This window comes from Triticum aestivum, chromosome 3D, assembly GCF_018294505.1.
Source record: "Triticum aestivum cultivar Chinese Spring chromosome 3D, IWGSC CS RefSeq v2.1, whole genome shotgun sequence".
Lineage (NCBI taxonomy): Eukaryota > Viridiplantae > Streptophyta > Magnoliopsida > Poales > Poaceae > Triticum > Triticum aestivum.
The window spans coordinates 14,964,015-14,987,570 of NC_057802.1; the positions used below are offsets into that span (position 1 = coordinate 14,964,015).

The 23,556-nt window shown below is 45.0% G+C and overlaps 1 protein-coding gene across 1 annotated transcript; it reads left to right on the forward strand.

Annotated features, from left to right (window-relative positions):
* Positions 1-18,896: 18,896 nt before the first annotated feature.
* Positions 18,897-20,202, forward strand: LOC123076911 (chitinase CLP). Its single transcript, XM_044499064.1, has one exon. The coding sequence runs from the start codon at positions 18,971-18,973 to the stop codon at positions 20,042-20,044; it is 1,074 nt and encodes a 357-aa protein (XP_044354999.1). The 5' UTR covers positions 18,897-18,970; the 3' UTR covers positions 20,045-20,202.
* The last annotated feature ends 3,354 nt before the right edge of the window (positions 20,203-23,556 follow it).

Here is a 23,556-nt window from a genome sequence, read left to right on the forward strand (position 1 = left end):
CAGACTGGATGGAAAAGGCACGCTAGGAGGGAATCAAAAAATATGTATGGACGGACATTCTCTCACTGAAGCACACTACACAGTTATACATAATTCCGCCTTGGTGGCTCCGTATATGGACGAACACAAGAATTTTCTACGCTCTAAACACCCGGAGCGGTCTGATGACTGGATTACACGTGAACAAACCAGGAGTTTCGCCGGCTGGTTGCAGACACGTACGATGCATGACGCCTCTATTGAAGATGACCTGTACTCGCTGTCCCAGTTACCATCTTCGAATATAATGACTTTCAAAGGGTACGAGATAAATGGTAATACATTTTACACGATCGCCCAAGATAAGAAGAGCACCAACCAAAACAGTGGTGTCCGCTTTGATGCAACAACCAAGACGGGAAAGGAAACATATTATGGTTACATAGAGGAGATATGGGAACTTGACTATGGACGTGATTTGAAGGTCCCTTTGTTTCCGTGCAAATGGGTCAATATGACACGATATGGGGCAACGGAAGGCCCGCAGTATGGAATGACAACAGTGGATCTCAACAATCATGCGTATGCAGACGAACCATTCGTCCTAGCTAATGATGTGGCATAGGTTTTCTATGTGAAGGATATGTCTACCAAGCCGAGAAAAAGAAAAGATAAGGAAGCGAATGCATCATACGATGAGCCAAAGCGCCACATAGTTCTTTCTGGGAAGAGAAACATCGTGGGAGTGGATGACAAGACAGGCATGTCAGAAGATTATGAAAAGTTTGATGAAATTGCTCCATTCACAGTGAATATTGACCCGAGCATCCAGTTAAATGATGAAGATTTTCCATGGCTACGGCCCAAAGGGACATGCGCGAAGAAAAAGTTTCACACCCAAAGATCTGGGATGTGATCGGCTTCACTATCATCACTTTCTTCTGTGTTTCACACCCAGGAGGGAATCTCTGTAATAGTTAGGGTAGTTATGTGTTTTGGCATTTGAAACGCGAAGAAATTTTATGTGCAAACAAATTCTTTCATGCATTTACTGATTTTTTCAGCTAAATGACCCTGAAATTGAAAAGCATTTCAAATGAACTCAGAAAAGGTTGAAAGTTGGCATGGTATCATAATTTCACCCACATAGCATGTGCAAAAAAGTAGAGAGGGTTACCGGCAAAAACTGGATGCACTTCGTGTATAAAATGGACAATCTCTTTCGAAGTATCAGGGTTTCGGACGAAAACTCATCCGTTACAAAGGGATTTCATTTTTTAAATAACCTAAGCATTACCAAATTGAATATAATGATAAAACACACTAATATTAAACATAAGAAAAAAGAATCACTGAAAATCTATTTTCAAAGTTAAGTTATTCACAAACTAGTGATTCACACAAATTTCAAATAATTCAAAATGTAAACTATTCAAATTTGTAAACTACCGGCACTAACAGAAAGTTTGTAATTTTTTGTACCTAAAGCAAAAATATTCCCAAAGAAACTCTAAATACAGCAAAAAACAACTCAAAAATAAATAAAGCAAAAATAAATAAAGCAAAAAAATAAGAAAATAAAAAAGCCCACCTACTGGGCCAGAGCGGCCTGCATACGACTAGAAACCCAACCTGTAGTTGGGCCAGGATGCAGGCCCGCAAGCCCAGTAGGCCCACAGGCAGAGTAGGAGAGGTAGGCCCAGAAGGCCTGCTATTGAGAGGAGCTCAATGCAGTGCCCGCGTCGGGGCTTATAAACTGGTCCTGGCGCTCCTCAACTAGCGAGGTGGGACTAAACTTCTGCGCCCCTCGCCTGGCAGCGCACACCCTTTAGTACCGGGTGGTGGCACCAATCGGTACTAAAGGGTGGGCCTTTAGTACCGGTTGGTGCCACCACCCGGTACTAAAGGTGGGCGCTTCCCGCCGCTTGGCCTGGCCAAAATCGACCTTTAGTACCGGTTGTTTGCTCGAACCGGTACTAAAGGACCATCCTATATAAGAAACACTTACAAAAATTTCGTCAGTTTCCTCCCACTTCTCTCTGCTTCATCGTCGCCGCCCCGTCCCGCGCCGTCGCCGCCGCCGTCGCGCCGTCCCCGTCGACTCCGCGCCGCCCCCGTCCTTGTCGCGTCGTCCGTGTCGCCGGCCCGTCCCCATCCCCGCACCGGCCCGCGTCCCCGTCCCCGCACCGGCCCGCGTCGCCGTCGCCTCGACCTCGCCCGCGCTGTGAGCCTCTGTCCCCCCTCTCCTCTCCCTCCAATCGAAGCCGCCGGCGCCGTCGCCGTCGCCTGCACACACAACACATACACACACATACACACACACACACACCATACACACACACATACACAATTTTTGTTCTGTTTTTAGTTTTTAGTTTTTAGTTTTTAGTTTTTCTGTTTTTAGTTTTTAGTTTTTCTGTTATTAGTTTTTAGTTTTTAGTTTTTTCAGTTTTTTCTGTATTAATGTTATAGAAATGTTATTTATATAGAAATGTTAGTTATATATAGAAATGTTAGTTTTTTCTGTATTAATGTTATAGAAATGTTTGTTATATAGAAATGCTAAAGAAAAATTAGTTATACAATTTTAGTTATAGAAATGTTAGAAATGTTAGTTTTAGATATGGTCGATGTTTTTTTAGTTTATTATATTTTTAGTTATAAAATTTTGAATTTGCATATAAGAAATCACAATCCAATCATTTAAAAAATGTTACTTTACTTTTGCGGCATATAGTATTTGTTGTCGACGATGCCCGGCCCGCATCCTCGCCGTCGACCCGTTCGCGACGACGTCCTGCTTCAGAGGACCCATGTCCGGGATTGGGCTCCGCCGGGCTGGCACTGGAAGGTGCTACCTGGAGGGGCGCGACGCTTGGTGAGGAACCCGGCCTCGGGTCCCGTCGTCGACCCTGATCTCCTTTGGTGGCATTCCCGTGGGCCATATTCGGTGCAGAGGGAGCCGGCCCCGCCGGAGGTGGTGCCTCATCGTGTCAGGGAGGAGGACGAGGACGTCCATCGGTACATGGCTGCTATGGACGTCAGGTTCTCCAATATCTGGCAGGTTCTTTGGGCAGATGACCGAAGATATGATCCTATGATGGTTCCTTGTCTTTGGGTCCACCGACACCGCGTCCGCCGACTCCTCCTCGAAGTCCGCCACCGTGTCAGCAGACTCCCGCTCCTCCAAGTCCACGAACGCGTGAGCAGACTCCTACTTCAAGTCCGGCACAGCGTCAGGCCACTCCTCCTATTTCAAGTCTGACACCGTGTCAGGCCACACCTCCTGCTTCAACTCTGGCACAGCGACAGGCCACACCTCCTGCTTCAAGTCCGACACCGTGTCAGGCCACACCTCCTGCTTCAAGTCCGGCACAGCGTCAGGCCACTCCTCCTACTCCAACTAAGCCACGTCAGCCGTCTCCGCCGCCTAAGCAATCGCAGAAGAGACACGCCGCAGCTATGGTGCGTAGCGGTACGAGTCGAGGTAGTACAGAAAGTACAGGCGGAGACAAGCGATATAAATATGGTCCAAGCAGCCTCGCTCCTCTTCCTCAGAGGCCTTACGACATGACCGAGGAGCAAAATGATGCAATAGTGCGGGCCGAAGTGGACGTTCATTTTCGACCGAAACCGGCAACGCCGCCGAGGGAGAAAGTGCCTGAGGAAAAGATTGAACACTTTATTCGTATGGCTAGACCACCAGCTCCCAAGCCTGTTGACTCAGACTATGAGCGCCAAATCAGGAAGGTACATCGAGCACGACTACAGAAAGAAGCGAGCTCGAACTCGAGCCAACAAGCAGCTGTCAAAAAATGCGGGAAAACTGTTCCCCAGCTGGGAGAACAGGCGGCGCAATCGAGCCCCCCGCTTTGTTGTGCCAACAACACATGAGAGTACGCGCGCCCAATATTATTGTGGGCAAACCGTTTACGTTCCCGAGCTGGGCGATGTGGTAATAACCGAGGAGCATATAATGCAGGCTGAAATGCTCAAGATCACTGTTGGACAACTCCTCGATATCGAGCCCATGCCTCCGCTTAGAGAGGAGGAAATAAAACGGAAATATGTCCGCGGCGAACCTTTGGTCGAGCCCGAGGAGGTCAAGAACCTCCCAACGAGAATGTATGAATTGCATGATTGGTACATGAAAATTACCAAGATTTCCAATCGAGAGTCCCTCATGGTGCAAGTCGAGGAAGATCATTACTTCCATAAGAAAGCTTTGGCCGTTGAGTATTCAGAACTATTTCAGTTATTCAATCAAGATGCACTCGACAAATCTATCGTCAGTTGCTATTGTCTGTAAGTGATTTCTTTCTGTAATTTAAGTCTCAAGCTAGCTCTAGTGCTTATTGATTGATCATTAATTACCTGTAATTATATATCCTCACTATATATTCTTTTCTGTGGTATTTTGCAGGATGAAGATGTATGAAATGAAAAAAGCTGGACGCTATGGCATTGGGTTCATTGACCCAAATACCGTTAATGAATACACATGGAAATTGGAATGGTGTAGACAAGATGTAGAGAAAAACATGGTAGAGTTCTTAAAGCGCCTCAATAGCAATGAAGATATACTACTTCCTTACAACTTCGAGTGAGTCACACTGTCTTGTACTACAAATTCTGTTTTTCCTTACTAGCTACATGTTAATAAGTGTATAGGGTTTAGGGTTATAGTTGATTAGTGTTATGCACATGCCCGCTTAATTTATACATGCAAACGTATGCGCATGCAGCTTCCACTAGATCTTGTTAGACATTAAAGTTGACGAAGGAAAAGTTGAAGTACTGGACTCACTACTTAAAAAAAATAGTGACTACAGCATCGTGAAGGGGATAGTCGACAGGTTATTTCAATCATTATTAACTATATCTCGGCCTATTTAGTTCGTCATTTCCTGATATGAACTATTTTTAATAACTCCTTTATTAATTTTCTTTGCCGGAGGGTAGGGCTTGGGCAAAGTACATCAAGGTGACTCTAGGAAAATGGCGACAAAAGCTATGTTGGTATCGACCCAAGGTAAGTAATTAAGTAGTACTAGCTAGCTAGCTACCATCTCTTTAATTCTTGTTTCAATACCATTAATTAATTAACATGCTTGATTAATTATTATCTGATTAAATTCTATTGTCGTAAAGGCCCGGAAGCAGGCGCCGGGGACTGAAGTGTGTGCATACTACGTTTGCGAGAACATTCGCATGATGGCGTCCGAAAGGAGCAGATCTGATAGACAGGACTGGGTACGTTTGCCAGAACACTATTCACAAATCTTACATGATTGTCGATATCTAGTCACACAACTAATACACATGCATATTGATCTCCTTCTTAACAGTTCAAAGAGGTGCGGGACAAGCTCCAATCAGAGGAGCGCATACGAGCACTCCAAGAGGAAATAGCGGGATTTTTGCTCGACCAGGTCATAGATCCCAAAGGAGAATACTATTACCTGCTACCGCCCCCGTGAACCACTTGTCATCCTGCTCCAAAGGCACGAAGGCAACATGTAGGAGAAATTGTATATATATACATGTGTATGTGTGAATATTAATGGTGGTTGTGAGACATTCGATTATATATATATGATCAGTTCTACGAGAAAATCTATTTATATATATGCATAATGTGTACAATATGTAGTATCGTAAAATACCAGCAAACAAAAGAGAATTAAATAGAAAACACAAAATTAATGGAAAAATAAAAATTAAAACCAAAACCCCCCCAAACATTTAGTACCGGTTGGTGCTACCAACCGGTACTAATGGTCTACCAGCACCCGGGCCTGGCTCGTGCCACGTGGTGGCACTTTAGCGCCGGTTCGTGCCGAACCGGTACTAAAGGGGGGGCTTTAGTCTCCACTCCATAGTGCCGGTTGCAGAACCGGCACTAAAGGCCCTTACGAACCGGTGATAAAGGCCTGTTCTGCACTAGTGGACCCAGAAGGCCTGCAATAGAGAGGAGCTCGAGACAGCTGCCGCGGCGAGGCTTATAAGCATGTGCGGGCGCCCTTCGGCTAGCGAGGTGGGACTAAACTTGCCCGCACCGCACCTGCGCCACCGCATCCCTTTAGTACCGGGTCGTGGCTCCAACCGGTACTAAAGGGTGGTCTTTAGTACCGGTTGGTGCCACCACCCGGTACTAAAGGGGTGCGGTTCCCGCCGCTTGGGCTGGCCAAATTTGACCTTTAGTACCGGTTGGTGGCTCCAACCAGTACTAAAGGCCCATTCTATATAAGTACCACTTACAAATTTCGTTAGTTTTCATCTGCTTCTTCTCCTCTGCCCCGTCGCCCGCCGCCCCCCGTCGCCGCCCCCGTCGCCACCCCTCGTCGACGCCCCCGTCGCCGCCTCGTCCCCGTCGTCGCCGCCCCGTCCCCGTCGTCGCCGCCCCGGCCGTCCCCGTCGTCGCCGCCCCGTCCCCGTCCCCATCATCGCCATCCGCGTCATCGCCGCCCGTCGCCGCCCCCCGTCGCCTCACCTTGCCGGTGAGCGCCTGCCCCGGCCGCCATGTCCACACACACACACATTGTTAATTAGTTGTAAAATTGTTATTAATTTTTATGTTTTTAGTTATAGAAATGTTAGAAATTTTTCTGTTTTTTAGTTATAGAAATATTATAGAAATGTTAGAAATTTTTCTGTTTTTTAGTTATAGAAATATTTATAGAAATGTTAGAAATGCATGCCAACTTCAAGAATGAAAATATTACTATATATAGCTACTTTATATATTTTAGTAAGAAAATTAATAGAACTAGTTTATTTTTAGTAAATTCTTAGTTAAATTATTTGAATTAAAAGAACTAGTTTATTTTTAGTAAGAAAATTTAGATATCTGAGATTTGATGATCTAATTAAAATATTACTATATAGAACTAGCTACTTTATTTTAGTAATAAAATTAATAGAACAAGTTTATTTTTAGTAAATGCTTAGTTGAACTAGTTGAATTAATAGAACTAGTTGAATTAATAGAAGTAGTTGAATTAGTTGAATTAATAGAACTAGTAAGTGTTTAATGTATCACCTATATGAACATAGGAAATGTCGTCTGACGACGAAAAAGATTTCATTAAGTGCGAATACTGTGAAGACCAGCGCGGCCTGTAAGACAGAAATTTCCTAGTTGATGATAGGCGCTTCAGCATCAAGCTGGATGAGACATTCGAAGTGGATACAGTAAGTCACAACGACAAGTCTTTTTTCGTAATTAAGCATGACTTATATATGCTTCATTTGCTTCAACTTATAATTTTAAATTTTCACTATTCTACTAGCGCATCCCCTGCCATGCAAGAATTTTTGTCTTGGATAAGATAGGTTTCAGTGCTATGGAAACTATAGAGGTAAAGAGAGTTTACCTGAAGACCGAGCATGGTTATACTTTCAACGTCAAATTATACAATGCAGACACGTACACCTATTTTGAATGCAAAACTTGGCAAGCACTATGCAAGGCTTATGCATTTGAGCCTGATATGGTTATCACCTTTGATATTCGTCCGGAAGATGATATTGAAGGTAATAAAGACATCTGGGTCAATGTGCAGACGCCTCCAGTTCTACCATTATGTGAGTTTCTCAACCATATTTAAGTCTTTGATATTGTTTATTCAAAAATAGTTGACAACAAATTTCTATTGACAGCTTATTTCCATTCAAGCAAACAAGTCCGAAGCTTGGCAGACAGGACCTACTACTGTCCCGGAGCTGAACTAAACTGCGAGAAGATAAGTCATTATGTTTCATGGCTTGAGGATCTTCATACTGTCAAGACAAATTTTCTTCCTGGACTTAGAAATGTCAGTACTCAAAACGTGCGACCAATAGTGATCGTATTGAACTACGGTCACATCTATTTACGAAAGATGGTAAGATTTTTACTATTTGTCCTCAGTGCATCTTTTGCATACATTATTTTTTTGCTAAACTTTCATTGCTAAGTATATTAATTACTATATGATGTTCTTTAGCAGGGACTCCCGATGACAGTTGTGCCTCAGTGGATCGAGACTAAAGGTCACATGTCAATGGTTAGCTTACGGCCAAGATATCCTACATTGCACATGAGTGCATTCAGGATTTCTAATAGCAATGAATGCTTAATAGTGAAAGATTGGAACAAAATTGTTAACGATCCCAGCAGAGAAGTACTAGGGGGCAGCAATGAGAAGCGCAGCCCACGATTAGGAGACAGGTTCATCTGCATGCTCCAGTATGATGAATCGGGAGAGCTATACATGTTCTATGCTATTTTACCTGAGAGAGAGCAGCAGGAGTGATTTAGCTACTTCATGCTCTCATGTCCGTGTTCTTCGTCCTGAACTTAATCTCAAAGGGTGATTTGCTTTTGTGGTGTTATGAACGCTTATAATATGATGACCATGTTGAACTCGATGATATCTTTGCTTCCGGTACAAGTGAATGTTTTTTCTTTAAGCTAGTGTTGGTGGTGATTAGATAGCGGTAATGACTATGATGATTAAACAGTGGTAATGACGACTATGATGATTTTTAGCTAGCTAGTATACTGTTGTTGATGATATGATGCAAGAGTTTTTATATTAATATGATGATGATAATGATGAGTTATTATATCATTTATGAAAGAAACCGCAGATTAGTTTAAGCTGGATGGATCCTAGCTAAGTGATCAACTATATGCCATATCCATATTATACTTGATCACTTAATTATAGGTGATCAAGTATAATATGGATATTGCATATACTTGATCACTTAATTAGCTAGCTAGGATCCACATGCATCCAGTCAAAACTAATCTGCGGTACTTTCACCTAATGATTTAACAACTAAAATAATCACTAAATTAAATTAAAAACACAAAATTAAAGGAAAAATAAAAAATAATACCAAAACACCCCCAAACATTTAGTACCGGTTGGTAACACCAACCGGTACTAAAGTCCTGCACACACCCGGGCCTGGCTCGTGCCACGTGGTGGCGCTTTAGTCCCCACTCTTTAGTGCCGGTTGTGGAACCGGCACTAAAGGCCCTTACGAACCGGTGCTAAAGCCAGGTTCTGCACTAGTGTACGGATTCAGAAGAATCACTTTACCTGTGGATTCGCGAAAAATCAGTTGTGACTGTGGATTCTGAAAAATCAAAAGCTGGCTATTTGTTCGCTGCACTACTAGACATATGTAGGAACCATAAATGTTGTGAAATGTCTATAATGCCTCTCAACGTGGAGTTTGCAAATGAACAAATAGATCCTTTATGCTACTGGCCAAATCCTGAATCTCTTCGGGCGCATCCGCCAGTTGAGCTTGGGGCAGTGCCGCTAGACCTCCAACGCTGCCATGTGGAGGTGATGCAGCCCAGCTGGACCTTCCATGCGGCGCAGAGGGAGCTCAAAGAGGGCGGCGCAGTCAAATCTCAGGAGCAGCGGGCCTGGAGGTAGTGTTGGAATTATGTGTCCTGGAACTATATTCAAATTACTAGGAATTACTAATATTCGAAATAGTACCTCATTTTGAAATTACACATGTATTTATGCATGAAATGACTTTACATGATTATCATGAAATTATCACTTGTTGTGGAACGTACTAAGTTATGCCCCCGATATCGGCGTCAGCGTCAGTTGGACGTGTCACATTCCAGATGCCAAACTCCAAGACTCGAAAACGCACGTTCGCTTCATCGGTCGGCTGCCGCCGAAGTGCCCATCAAACCACACACCAGCAATTACTCAACGAGGAATTGAAGGAGGGTCCCTCGGTCCGTCTCTAGTGTCGGCAAGAGAGCAACCACTACCTACACGTACACCGGTACACGGCAGCAAGGGTAGTGTTCATACTACAGGTTTATACTCTCTATATGCTGTCTCTGTCCACCAGTCAGATGGTTTGACTAGACCTCTCTATGTTAGTTTGGCAGGAAGGCGAGATCCATGCATCAATCGCGCCCAAGCCATTGACGAGCATAGCGTCGGCACGGCATGCAGGACTGTGGCAACGTGCCATGCAACGCATGCACCTTCATCCTCGTGTTACATTGCATGCCACGCGATGCCGGCTTAACTTCTTCGTGTTGCTTTCGTTCTGTTCTGCCATTATGGCGCAACGACACGGAGGTTCCCCAGCCGGTGTGGTGCGGTACATCGATCGTGTGATCGGTCCTATGAGTACGAGTGCACTGTTATTGTAGTCCCAACGTTAACGAGATGTGCAGATCAGTGATCTGGAATAGGTCCATAGCGTAGGTGGTCTTTTTTTTGGTCAGGCCATGACAGCGACGGTGAGAGAAGAGAGAGGCGAAGAAGGAGAGAAGTGGATGGGCACGGGCTGACGGCACAGAGAGAAAGGGGTATGCCATCTGACTTAAATAGGTGGACCCTAGCCTTCGGGCGCAAGCCGGAGCGGCGCCACGCGGCATTCACATCACAATCGGAGAAAACGGCCGTCGGACTGTTGGGTTTTCAAGTGTTTACAAGTGGGATCCGATCATCAGTACAACATGGCGGACACGTCAATGCTAAGCATCCCCCCCCCCCCCCCCCCCCATATTTTCTCCTGATTATACTTTGCCACCAGCTTTCTTCAGTTTCCAACTTCCAAAACCATTTAGCTAGCAAAGCAACATTCATTATTTCCAAGTTGAGAATCCCCAATCCCCCAACATCTTTTGGTAAGCATCATTTTTCCCACTTAACTAAGTGATATTTTTAAATATTTTCATCCTCTTGCCAGAGCAGTCTAGCTCTGAAGAAATCAACATTTTTAATAACCCCTTTGGGGACAGCATAAAAAGACATCATAAAGAGCGGGATGTTTGTCAAGCAAGATTGAACCAAAGTGACTCTGCCAGCAATAGAGCCCAACAATTTCCCTTGCCAGCAACTGCACCTTTTCTCAATTTTGTTAGTCACCCAATTCCAGTGTATGTTTTTAGTCCTGCCATTTGATACAGGCATCCTTAAGTATTTGATAGGTAGATCGCCCATTTTACAGGTCAAAATATCCTGATATATTTGTTGCCTTTCTGTAGCTTTCCCAAATAGCATTAATTCACTTTTATGGAAGTTTATTTTGAGGCCTGACATCTGTTCAAAGGCTCCCAAAATGAATTTAAGATTTCTCACACTATCCACATCATCCTTTATTAGGAAGATAGTGTCATCTGCATATTGCAGCATGTTGACTCCTTTGTTACTTCCCTCTCCCAGGACCCCTTTTACCACCCCATGTTCTAAAGCATTGCTCATAAGAACAGCTAGAGCATCTGTAGCTAGGTCAAACGGAAGTGGTGACATTGCATCCCCCTGTCTCAACCCTTTAAATGTTTTAATGTATGGGCCGACTTCATCATTTACCTTAACACCTACATGTCCTCCTCTCATTGTTTCCATCATCCAGTCACACCATTTGTCAGGGAATCCTTTAAGATTTAGCATCTGTATCACAAACGGCTATTTTATTTTATCATATGCTTTTTCAAAATCCACTTTGAAGATTATGGCATCTTCTTTTTTCCTATGAAATGTATTCAAAGCTTCATGTAAGATAACCACTCCTTCCATTATGTATCTGCCTTTTATAAAGCCAGTTTGTGTTTTAGATATAACTGGAGACACACATCTAGCGAGCCTGATCATCAACACTTTAGTGATAATCTTAAAACTAACATTCAGTAGACAGATAGGTCTAAACTTTTGGATTTGTTTTGCTTTAGCAGTTTTTGGGACAAGGGTGATAATGCCATAGTTGAGTCTAGCAATATTAATTCTCCTTTGGCAAATCCTTCAACCAGAGCTTTAAGGTCCCATTTGACCAGGTCCCAGAATTCCTGGTAGAAGTCAGCAGGGAATCCATCTGGTCCAGGACCTTTCTTCTTCTTCATCCCAAAAACCACCTCATGAATTTCTTTCAGGGTGAAGGGTGTCATAAGTTCCTCCCTATCCTGGGTGTTAATTTTCTTCATTTCCACCCCTCTCATGGTGATCCGTGTCTCCTCAGGATGCCCAAATAAATTTTTGTAGAATTTAGTTATATATTCCATTAGTTTGTCCTCTCCCTCTATAACTCCATCTTCTTGCTCCGGAACCCCAAACGGACTCCAGATCTGGCCTCCCGATGAAGAACAAGAGGTGATGGCGGCTCCATCTCGTGGAACGTGATAATTCTTTCTCTCTGATTTCTCTCCAAAAATAGGATTTTACAGCATAGGTTTCAGGGTCTGCGGGGCCACTAGGTGGGGACAACCCACCTGGGCGCGCCTAGAGGGGGGGCGCCCTGGTGGGTTGTGCCCACCCAGGTGCCCCCTTCGGTGGTTCTTGGCTCCAGAAATTCTCTTTATTGATATAAAAAATCCTCGCAAGTTTTGTTCCATTCCGAGAACCTTTATTTCTGCACAAAAACAACACCATGATAGTTCTGCTGAAAACAGCGTCAGTCCGGGGTTAGTTTCGTTCAAACCATGCAAATTAGAGCCCAAAACAAGAGAAAAAGCGTTAGAAAAAGTAGATACATTGAAGACATATCACCCTCCCAGTGACACTTGTCCATACGGGCCAAGATTCGTTTTGAGCTTAAGCTTATCTGAAGATTGAGGGCCACCAAGAAGCGACAACAAAAGAGAAAATTGGAGGACAAACTACTAGTTGAGACTTTACACGCTTGGATGTGAGGACAAAGTACAAATTGGCACATCACACATTCTAGAAATATCTATTTTGTTACACGCCAAACTTTATAGTCCTAAACTCCATATATCTTAAGAAGTTACTAGCATCCATACCCAAGTATAGAAACACATTGGTGCTACCTACCATGGAAAATGGTATATACAAACACACTATAAGATATTTCGGAAATGATGTAAAATGTATTTGGTTGTTCATATTTACGTTGAAACCCATGTAATTAATGATTTTTTTCCTAAATACCACAAATTAAAAAAGATGTAGATAATTTTTGGAATAAATTATAGGTGTAATTCATACTAAAATTGTATTTATAATGATAAATATGGGTATTATATGAAAACATTGTACCTTAGAGTTTTTTTGCCATTAATGTTTTTAGCTATATAGAAAAATAGTGGTCCATATGATATGTTGAATAATATACAAAGAAAGACGATAACATACATAAACAACTAGTTTAGTAATAACGAGATAAATAAGTTTAGTATAAATAAACAAAAGAGAAAAGCTTTTTGGAATCGTGTTCTGCTGAACCCACCGTGTAAGCCATTGAAATTTTCAACTGTAAGGTTATGTTCCGATTTCGCATAAAATTTGTAGAATTTGTATTTAGGGCCCCAAGTTCATTATATTTATGTTGTTTAGCCGTCAGGATTACTGTATTTTGTGATTAAGAAAGCTTCGCCTCAGGCATGCCCTTTGTCCTTCAGCCTTGGCCCGAGGCGGCCAACATACATAAATGACAATGCCCACAACACACTCAAGAATGCGGCCTGGTAGCGCCTGGCGGCACTCGACTCCTCCTTGCCTCTCTTGGTCACATCTTCTTCTTGCGCGGTTTTCTCAGCCGGCCCATGACCATTACTTCACAGTAGCGGCAATTTCTATTGACGTCCACACATGCGAGAACCAAAGACAGGGAATGTCATCTTTTTGGCGATGTTGCATTTTTAGCTCTTAAAATTTTACGTCAATCCTATATAAGTTCCTAAGAATTACTGCTCAATCCCAAGGTTAAGAAATTTATTCTTGGTCAATTGCGTTCATATTTTTACTTACATCTATATTTAGCCAATTTTTTGTTGAGTTCAAAATCCAGAAATGTGTGGCTGGTATTACTTGACATGGTCAATGTGTTTGCTAATTTAGCAATTTTATAACACGCTCGAGAGAGGCGAAGACATGAGCAAAAGAACTTTGCGCCCTGCAACATGCACGCCATCCATGTATGCAATGTGAAATCGCTAACACATCAGTGGTACACCATCTGCAACTTGAAGTTTTACGGTGCGATTAACCAAGTGGAGACAAGGTGGCTATTGGGGTCGTCAACCATGAAGATCACAAGTGTTGCTTGTTGTTATTCTTATTCTACATGTTGGTTAATTCATTCATTCACTCAGTGTTGCTCTATACATTGTATAGCTTGCACGTGTTGCCATTGTCTACTATAGGACCAAGGGAAGATCATTCACACACATACATGATGAAGCTCATGGGGCAATTTGTGTGGGACCACATGCATCGGGTCTTGCTCTAGCATCGTTGAATTTGGAATAGATATTTTTGAAAAACCTACTGAACATCTGGTTATCTCGTTGAATTTGAACTATTGTTCTACTTTTTCACTAAAGGGCGCTTTTATTAACTCAAAAATGTAGCGTCAAGCGGATACAAAGCATAATGAGTAATAACCTACCTCTCCATAACTAGCATGTACAGAGCCAGTCGCGGACAGTCTGACACAAGAAAGGAAAAAAACCAAAATATTGGCACCAATAAAGTCATAAAAGACCAACATTATGCTTATGTGCAAGGAGGTGGTGGACCGATCCGGAGATTATGCTGCCACCCATGTTGGATGAAAATCTCCCTGGCCACCCACTCCAGCCGCATGCACACCACATTGAATAACGATTGCTACTCCATCCGATGTAGCATAGACCACGTACGAAACCAGTGTGTACAACGAAAAATTACTTGCAAGGGAGCAGAGTTTTGCCATTGAAAATCAAATTATTTCTACATAGCCACAGCGACCATAATAAGGCATACGCTCTCACCCTTATTATTGTTCTGAATCTATTTGGAATACCGTCTAACCAATGACCAAAAACATTGGCAACACTTGTGGGAGGATACAAATTGGACGCTATTTGGATAGTTGACCATGTAGAACACCCAAACGTGCACTGGAAAAAAGGTGTTTGATTGTCTTGTCGTGAGTATAGAAACTATACTTCTTGCTTTCTTGCTAGTTGCAACGGGCGAGGTTGTCTTTTGTTAGCACAACTCCCCTCTGAAAATACCACATATATTTTTTAACTTTTAGTAGAATCTTGGCCTTCCAAATTTTCATGTTATTACTGGGACCTCTGATTGCATGAGAGCATGGTACAAAGAGTCGATTATGAAGGACCCATATGTAGTGAGGTTCCAGCAAAAAATATCCCGCCCTTGTGCCAGATTAATCGAAACCAATCGATAGCAGATTTTGCCATGACATAAGATGGGGGCCAATTAAATTCCGCCTAAGAGAAATATTCGGCGGGAAAGAACTGAGCACCTGCGCAAGAGTATCATTCTTATCACGAATAGTGCGGTACAAAGATGGATATTATTCCCCGGAGGATGGCATTGCCTAATCAGATGTCCTCCCAGAAATGAATCTCTGACCCGTCTTTTATCACGAAGGATCCAAAGCAGAAAAGATTTTTCTTTGCCGCCATTACACCAGCCCAAGAATGCGAGTCACCATGTTTTCAATAGGCCCGTGACACAACCTTTTGGTCTAGATACTTATTACGCAACAGGGTTTGCCGTAAAAAGTTTGAACAACCATGTACTAAGTAAGCCATCATTCTTGACTTGAAGGTCATGAATAGCAAGAACACCTTGGTCTTTTGGCCTACAAACTACACTTCATTTGACCAACCTGTATTTTTTTTTTCTTTTCACTATCTCCTTGCCAAAAGAATCAGGATCTAAAATAATTCACCCTTTGCATGACCCCTTTACCAAGTTGGAAAAAGGAAAGCATATGAAGATATTTATATCGATGAATTGTGCTATTTTCTAAAATTACTATGAGTGTTGCGGGCTTGATTTAGTTAAACGAACGAAATATCGTCTGTTTTATGAAAATCATGTCTGAACTTTACTGCATTTTGCCGTGTTTGATGAAATTCGTCTTGTTTGTTGAAATTAATCATGTTTGAAATGTATGCGAACATGGTTAGATGGCTGACTCTCACATAACTGTCCATGGACTGGTCCACCCCGCTGTCCGATTTGGGGTTCGGTGTTGGAGATGCCACTGGATTGGTCACATACTAGTACTCATTTAATATGATACAATACCAATCCTCTCTTTTCTTATCTAATTGTGTGCTACCTCAGCAAAATATCTAGTTGGCATAGATGATATTACCTAGTATGATACTTTCTTTGTAACAAGACTTAGGTCTGTTTACAGCAAGATTGCGAGTCATAGCCGCCTACGGTGACTGGTGATTGGCCACACGCCCGTTGGAGATGTTCTAAGGAGCCGTTGGAGATTGCGAGCCATAGCCGCCTACGGTTTATCCAGCGCGTCGGATATTTCACACGCCCGTTGGAGATGCTCTAAGGAGCCGTACGTGTCGAGCTATCTTAGGTTGATGCGTTAGTCCGAACGGAGCCGAGTCGAGTCATCCAAACTCACTGTACCTTGAGAGGGAGTTCCGTGAAGCAGCGCTGAGCACAACCGAATCCCCGTGCCGCAGACCAATCCTTTGTATCACTGTTGCGAGGTGGACGTTGGAATTATAACAACAGTGCACTCATAGTCGTAGAGCTTGGTCACACGATGCACCGCACCGCACCGCACCGGCCGGGGGTCCTTAGTGTGGTGGCGCCATAAGAGCAACTCCAACGCGGCAACCCATTTCGTCCGCGCGCGTCTGCTTCGGTCGCGACGGACAGAAAAGTCAGTCCAACACGCCGACTGAAATGGGCACGCGTCCGCTTTTTGTCTGTCTGCCGATCCATTTCCGACCCGTTTCTGAGCGTCATTTGCGTCGGCGCGGACACGAGATGGACGCGTGCGACGCGCGCCAACTACTCCCTCTGGCCCGCCAGTCGATGGCAGCCTCCACCATTTTCCTCCACTTTCCCCAAAACCCTCCTGCCCGCGCGCGCTCCTGCCGCTCGCCATGAACGATGACCTCAATGCCGCCGCCGGCTTCGCCTCCCTCTCGTCGTCTGGCATCACGACCGCCCCCTCCAGCAAAGGCAAGCCTCGCGCACCCCCCAAGACCGCCACCGCGCCCAAACAGAAGAAGAAGCTGACGCCCAAGGAGCAGGCCAGAGAGTCGGCGAAGAGAAAGGGCCGGAGGCACCCGGCGGACGCGAGGGACGAAGCAGCGGCCACGGCCGCCATCGCCGCCGCCGCGCAGCAGGAGGACACCAACGCCCCGTACCGCGGCGGCAACGAGGGAGACGCTGATGTACCTAGGGTTAAACCCTGGCCAGCATGGGCTCATCAATGCTGCCGTGGCCGCCAATGCCAAGATCAAGGCGAAAGAAGTGGCTCTCGCTAGTATGATGAAGGTGGATCTCAACACCGTGTCGCCAAGGAAGAGGCCGTAGTTCGAGAAGATGCAGGCCGACATGCTCAAGTTCGACGACGAGTGATCTATGGCGGCGAGCCCCATCCTTTTTTGTATGCCGGCAAGTGTGCTGGCATGACCACAGCCGTGATGACGTGGTCGAACTCTCGCCCCTTTTTGTGTGCTAGCATGTGTGCCGGCCGCTGACAAGTGCGTCAGCATGAACTGTGTGATGTTTGGCATTGTATACCGGCCGCTGACATGGTGCCGGCGTTAACTTCGGCCGCTGGCATGATCTATGGCTGCGGGCCTTTTTTAAATTTGTGTGCGGACATAAAATGGATTGTGGCCGTTGCCCGCACCACCGATCCAAATTTTAAACAGGACGGATGCCGAACGGGCGGCCAACCCAAACGAACAAAAGCACCGTTCATTTGAGCCAGCGCGTTAGAGTTGCTCTAATAGCCTAACAGGCCAATCCGCTCGAGGAAATTAAGCCGCCATCGCTGGCATGGACCACGCTCGATCGGACTCAGATGGCGACCGCTCTGCCGTGCGATTTAACACAAGGGTCGACGAACGTACGTGCATGGCATGTTACCACTGTCCTAGGCGCTCCTAGGCTAGCTGTTGCATGCCGTGCCGACGCTAAGCGGTAAGCTCGTTAATGGCTTGGCGCGATTGACGCATGGATCTCGCGTTCCTGCCAAACTTGGAGAGATCGATCTAGTCAAATCATCTGACTGGTGGACAGAGACAGATGTACTGTACGTACGCATCACATCATATAGGTATGAATGCTACCTGGCACACTACCCTGGCCATGGCGTACGTGTAGGTAGGAACGGAGGGACCCTCCTTCAATGCCTGGTTAAACAATCGCATGGTGTGCGGTTCAGCGGCTGCCAAGCCAACGTACGTTTTTTTTTTTTGAGGGAGCCAACGTACGTTTTCGAGTCTTCGATCGAGTTCCACATGTACACTGCATTGCAATGGGACGTGGCATGGCACGTACAACTGATACCGACGCCGACACAACCGACACCAAGTGCTGCATATCGCGTCACCTCCTGCATCTTATCTTAACCCGTGCAGGTCATGTGATGGAACACATCCGTAGTTTTTGGTTAGCAATCAGTGCACGCACACGCAAGATCATTAGACATGTCATGCATGGCACTGCCACTGTGCATGGAGCTTAGACTTTGAATGCGACTTTCAACGTGAATCATGCATGGCCGGATAACGTAGAAAAAGGAGAGAAAATTCAGAGTCCTCATTCCTCAAGCAACATCGCAGCATTGATCATCCGAACACGCATGCATCGATCTTATCTCCGCATCGGTCGACCTGTGGAGGGTGGGCACTTTGCACTTTGCAATGCTATAGTAGCTCAACCATACCCGAATAAGAACACATATGTAACCACAGGGAAAAACGCATGCTACCAAATAATGCGCGCATGCAAAATTTTTGGATTAGAGGAGAATCATCTGTGACTGTCATGATGTGATCGATAGAACATAGAAAAATGCAATTCTGGTTCGCCAAGCAACACTGATCGCGACGAATGTTGACCAGCCATGCATTGGTCAAACTGATTATTCTCCAGATCGAGGGTATATATAGGACGCACGTACGTGCCTACCTTCACAGCATCGATCCTCCCAACTCCTAAGCTTAAGCTCGGCTTCGCCCAACACATCACCGGCCAAAATGTGGCAGTCCAAGCCAGTCCTGCTCCTGCTCCTGCTCGCCGTCACCACGGCGGCGACCAGCGGTAAGCCGCTGCTCACGAAGATCACCAAGGGTGCCGCGTCCACGGCGCTCTACACCGCGCCCCTCAGCGCCGGCCGCCCGCTGGTCCTCGACCTGTCCGCCCCGGCCATCACGACGCCGTGCAGCGGGCAGACGACGACCGTCACGCTCTCCGCCAACTCCACCGACGGCAGCAACCCGCTGTCCCCGGTCTCCTTCGCTGCCACCGCCACCTGCGCGGCGGCCCCCTCCGGCGCCGTCGGCGTCGCGGGGCTCGCGCGCTCTAGCGCATCGTTCCCGGCACAGGTCGCCAGTACACAGAAGGTGGCCAACTCGTTCGCGCTCTGCCTCCCGAGCGACGGCAGGACCGGGTTCAGCGGCAACGGCGTGGGCGCGGCCATCTTCGGTGGCGGCCCGTTCTTCCTCGCGCCCCCGGCGGACCGGCCGTCCATTACGACGCTCCTCTCCGACGGCGTCCCGCTCCGCCAGCCCTTCGCCGGGAACCCCGGCTACTTCGTGACCGCCACCAACGGCATCGCCATCGACGGGACGCGCGTGACCGTGTCCGGCTCCGGTGCGCTTGTGGTCGGCCTCTCCACCACGATCCCCTACGCGCAGCTCCGGAGCGACGTGTACCGCCCCTTCATCACGGCCTTCGACCGCGCCATGGGATCCAGCGCCAAGGTGGCGGCGGTGAAGCCATTCGAGCTGTGCTACGACTCGTCCAAGCTGGCGCCGACGCGGTTCGGGTACCTGGTGCCGAACGTGGACGTGATGCTGGAGGGCGGGACGAACTGGACGGTGGTGGGCGGCAACTCCATGGCGCAGGTGAACAGCGGCACGGCGTGCTTCGCGTTCGTCCGGTCGGGAGGCAGCACGGGGGGCGCGACGCCGGCGCTGGTGATCGGAGGGTTCCAGATGGAGAACAAGCTGGTGGTGCTGGACAACGGCAAGAAGACGCTCAGCTTCACCCAGAACCTCCCGGGCATGGGCTTCTCCTGCAGCAACTTCAATTTCACCAGGGCCGGCTAGTGATCCACATCGTTTGTTGCATGCTGTGCGTACCAGGGCTCTATGTTGAAACAATAAAGGATATAAAATACTAAATCCAATTGAAGTGACACTTTGTTTACGCTGTTAATATTAGTCAAGATATGAATTGTATGGAGGCACTATGGCAAATTTGTTTACACTTTTGTTTACGCGATGATGACAAATTTAGTTTGCAAGCACGCCAGTTTTTTTGACAAAAAAAAGAAGAAGAAGAAGAACCGTGACGGATTTTGCCATGCTAGGCAACTAAACTTGTCATCCTCGAAGAACATATTTTGCCATGAAACCATTTGATTTACCATGGTAAAAGAATCTCATGTATGATTTGTAGTGGAGTCCTAATTGTATTGCAACTAATATCAGGTAAGATATAGATTATGTGCTAATATTATGTAGGACAGAATTAGTTAGTTAGGGATGTGGAGTATCTTCTTCTGAGCTCAAATGCTCCCTAATGAGCAGAAAAATCAAAAAAAAAATAGTGAAAAACTTAAAAAAATTTAAACATATGATAAAATTTGACAAACTTTTTGTATGCTTGCAAAATGTCAACATGAAATGCATTCATGAAAGTCGTGGTAAAAAAAATTGATGCTCCAAAAATGCTAGTTTTGAAAATTTGACAAACTTTTTCTATGCTTCCAAAATGTCAACATGAAATGCATTCGTGGAAGTCGTGGCAAAAAAATTGATGCTCCAAAATGCTAGTTTTGAAAATATTTTGGGGTGCTGGTTTTGTTTTTTCTGCCACAACTTCCACGAATTTCATTTCATGCTGAAATTTGTCAAAGTTTACAAAAATCATTAAGAAAATTTTGAATTATTTTACTATTATTTCAATTTTGTTGTTCATCAGGATGCATTTGAGCTTGGGATCAAAATAAGACTTTCACTTAGTTAGTGGCGACATTGATATTAAGCTTGATATTAATTAGTGGAAGGTGATAAACATGTTTAACGCTAAGCACCCAAGCGACGTATATCATTTTTTTTTTAGAAAAACATGGACCGATCCCCGGTTCCATTAACCAGAATGAAACCACATTCTAGCCTACTGAGCCAGGTTTTGCAAAGTTGCAAAAAAAAAGTAAAATAAACGACTACAAAGCATTGCATTTTAACACGCACACGCAGGTGCAACACAGCCTTACTAGATAGCTTCAGAACCCAATAGCCTAAGCAAAGAGGCCATCACAGATTGATCGCATTCAGCGGAGGTGACGATACCTGCTCGGGGGACCAAGTGCTCTCTAGGACGGACGCAGGACTCGCGCATTGCACCTTCATGTTCTTCTGTTTTGGAGATCCGAGCTGGGGCCCCTCTGGTTGCCATTGCTCAAACCGAGAGTTGAGATTCATAAGCAGTTTGTACAGCCACTGGTTCCTGTTCTCGCTCGGCCTGCAGTGGCTCCTGAAGCGCAGGAAGAGGGAGAAGGCCTGCCTTGCTCTCTCCAGCTCCAGTGACAAGATAACCAGTTTTTGACAGTTCTCAAGATCCTCCCCAATACCTGTTTTACAGACAACCATATTGTATTGTCAAAAATAGTGGAATTTCTAATTTTCCGTAGACTCCACATGGTAGCTACACATACTGTATTCAAACATGTCCATGAGGATTTTTTTTCGTTTTTCCTGCTTTTATTTTTTAGTTATTTCAAAATTTTCAAAAATGTTTTTGATTTCATAAAACATTGTCGATCATTTCAAAAAAATGTTTGCATTTTCAAATTTTGTTTGGAGTTTCAGATAATGTTACTGTTTTCAAATATTGTTCACAAATTAAAAAAAATCATGTTTTCAAATTTTGTTTGGAGTTTCAAAAAATGTTTGACAAATATAAAACTATTTGCTTTAAAAAAATGCACTCTTTTAAAAAAACTTTGCATTTGAAATTAAAAAAATGCACGGATCCGCTATCGCCGTTAGTTCTTAATGTTTCGCGTTGCCTATTGCTCATTGACGCTCATAAACTCTTTTTTTTTTTGAAGGGTTGACGCTCATAAACTCTAGTGGCTAGCAATGCACTTTACCAGCGGGATATCTCGTGTTCGTTCCCTGGCGAGTGCACATCTTTTTGGGGAGTTTTTAGCTGCTACAGTTCCACTGGGCCGGTCAAGTCGGACTCCCATGTGCGTTTGCTCGACAATCCGCCGTAGCGAGCAGCACATAGGAGCTCATGTTTATTTTAGGAGTGTCACCCATGCATGAATGTTGAATGTCACTTCTCCATTGTTTCCATGGATATTATGGCATAATTGATGGTCATGAAATTTATACAATATTAGCTAATCACCCGTGCGTTGCAATGGGGGCAACTTTATTCTAGTAGTTTAATGTAGTTTTTCTTTTCTTCAGAAACAATAAAAACACAGATGATCACATACACTCATCCCTACGAACGCGCGCACACACACACCCCACCCATATGAGCACCTCCGAGAGACTGTGCCAGCACATCTTTATATTGATAAAATCACCACAAGCCTCTTATAGTCGACGGGAGCATCTCCTCTCATTGAATGAATATCACCGAAAAGTCTAAATACAGAAAAAATTTATTTGATTCATGTTGATTGCTTTGGAAGGGATTTCTTTCCACAAAACCGAGGAAATGGGGGTTGGTTTGGAAAAATTAATGGGGTCATCGCATGGTTTGGAAAATATTGCTTTTCAAGGAATTTTTGGTTTGAAAATAAATTAATAAAGTTTATCATGCGGTTTGGATTTTTTTTCCTTGATTGCTTTGCAAGTGATTACTTTACCCATGAACAAGGAGATGGGGTTGTCTTGCAAAAAAAATAAATGGTGATTATAGCATAATTATTTAAAACAAATGTTGATTGCTTTGCAAGGGATTTCTTTCACCATAAATGAGGAGGTTGGGGTCGGTTTGGAAATAAATTAATGTGGGTTATCACATAGTTTGAAAAAATTATTATGTTGATTGCTTTGCAAGGATTTTTTTCCCCCAGAAATGACGGGTGTTGGGGAACGTAGTAATTCAAAAAAAATATTACGCACACGCAAGATCATGATGATGCATAGCAACAAGAGGGGAGAGTGTAGTCAACGTACCCTCGTAGACCGTAAGCGGAAGCGTTATGACAACGCGGTTGATCTAGTCGTACGTCTTCACGATCCGACCGATCCTAGTACCGAAAGTACGGCACCTCCGTGATCTGCCCACGTTCGGCTCGGTGACGTCCCACGAACTCTCGATCCAGCTGAGTGTCAGGGAGAGCTTCGTCAGCACGATGGCGTGATGACGGCGATGATGAAGCTACCGGCGCAGGGCTTCGCCTAAGCACTGCAACGATACGACCGAGGTGGATTATGGTGGAGGGGGGCACCGTACACGGCTAAGAGATCAATGATCAACTTGTGTCTCTATGGGGTTCCCCCTCCCTCGTATATAAAGGAGTGGAGGAGGGGGGAGGGTCGGCCCTCTATGGCACGCCCTGGAGGAGTCCTACTCCCACCGGGAGTAGGAT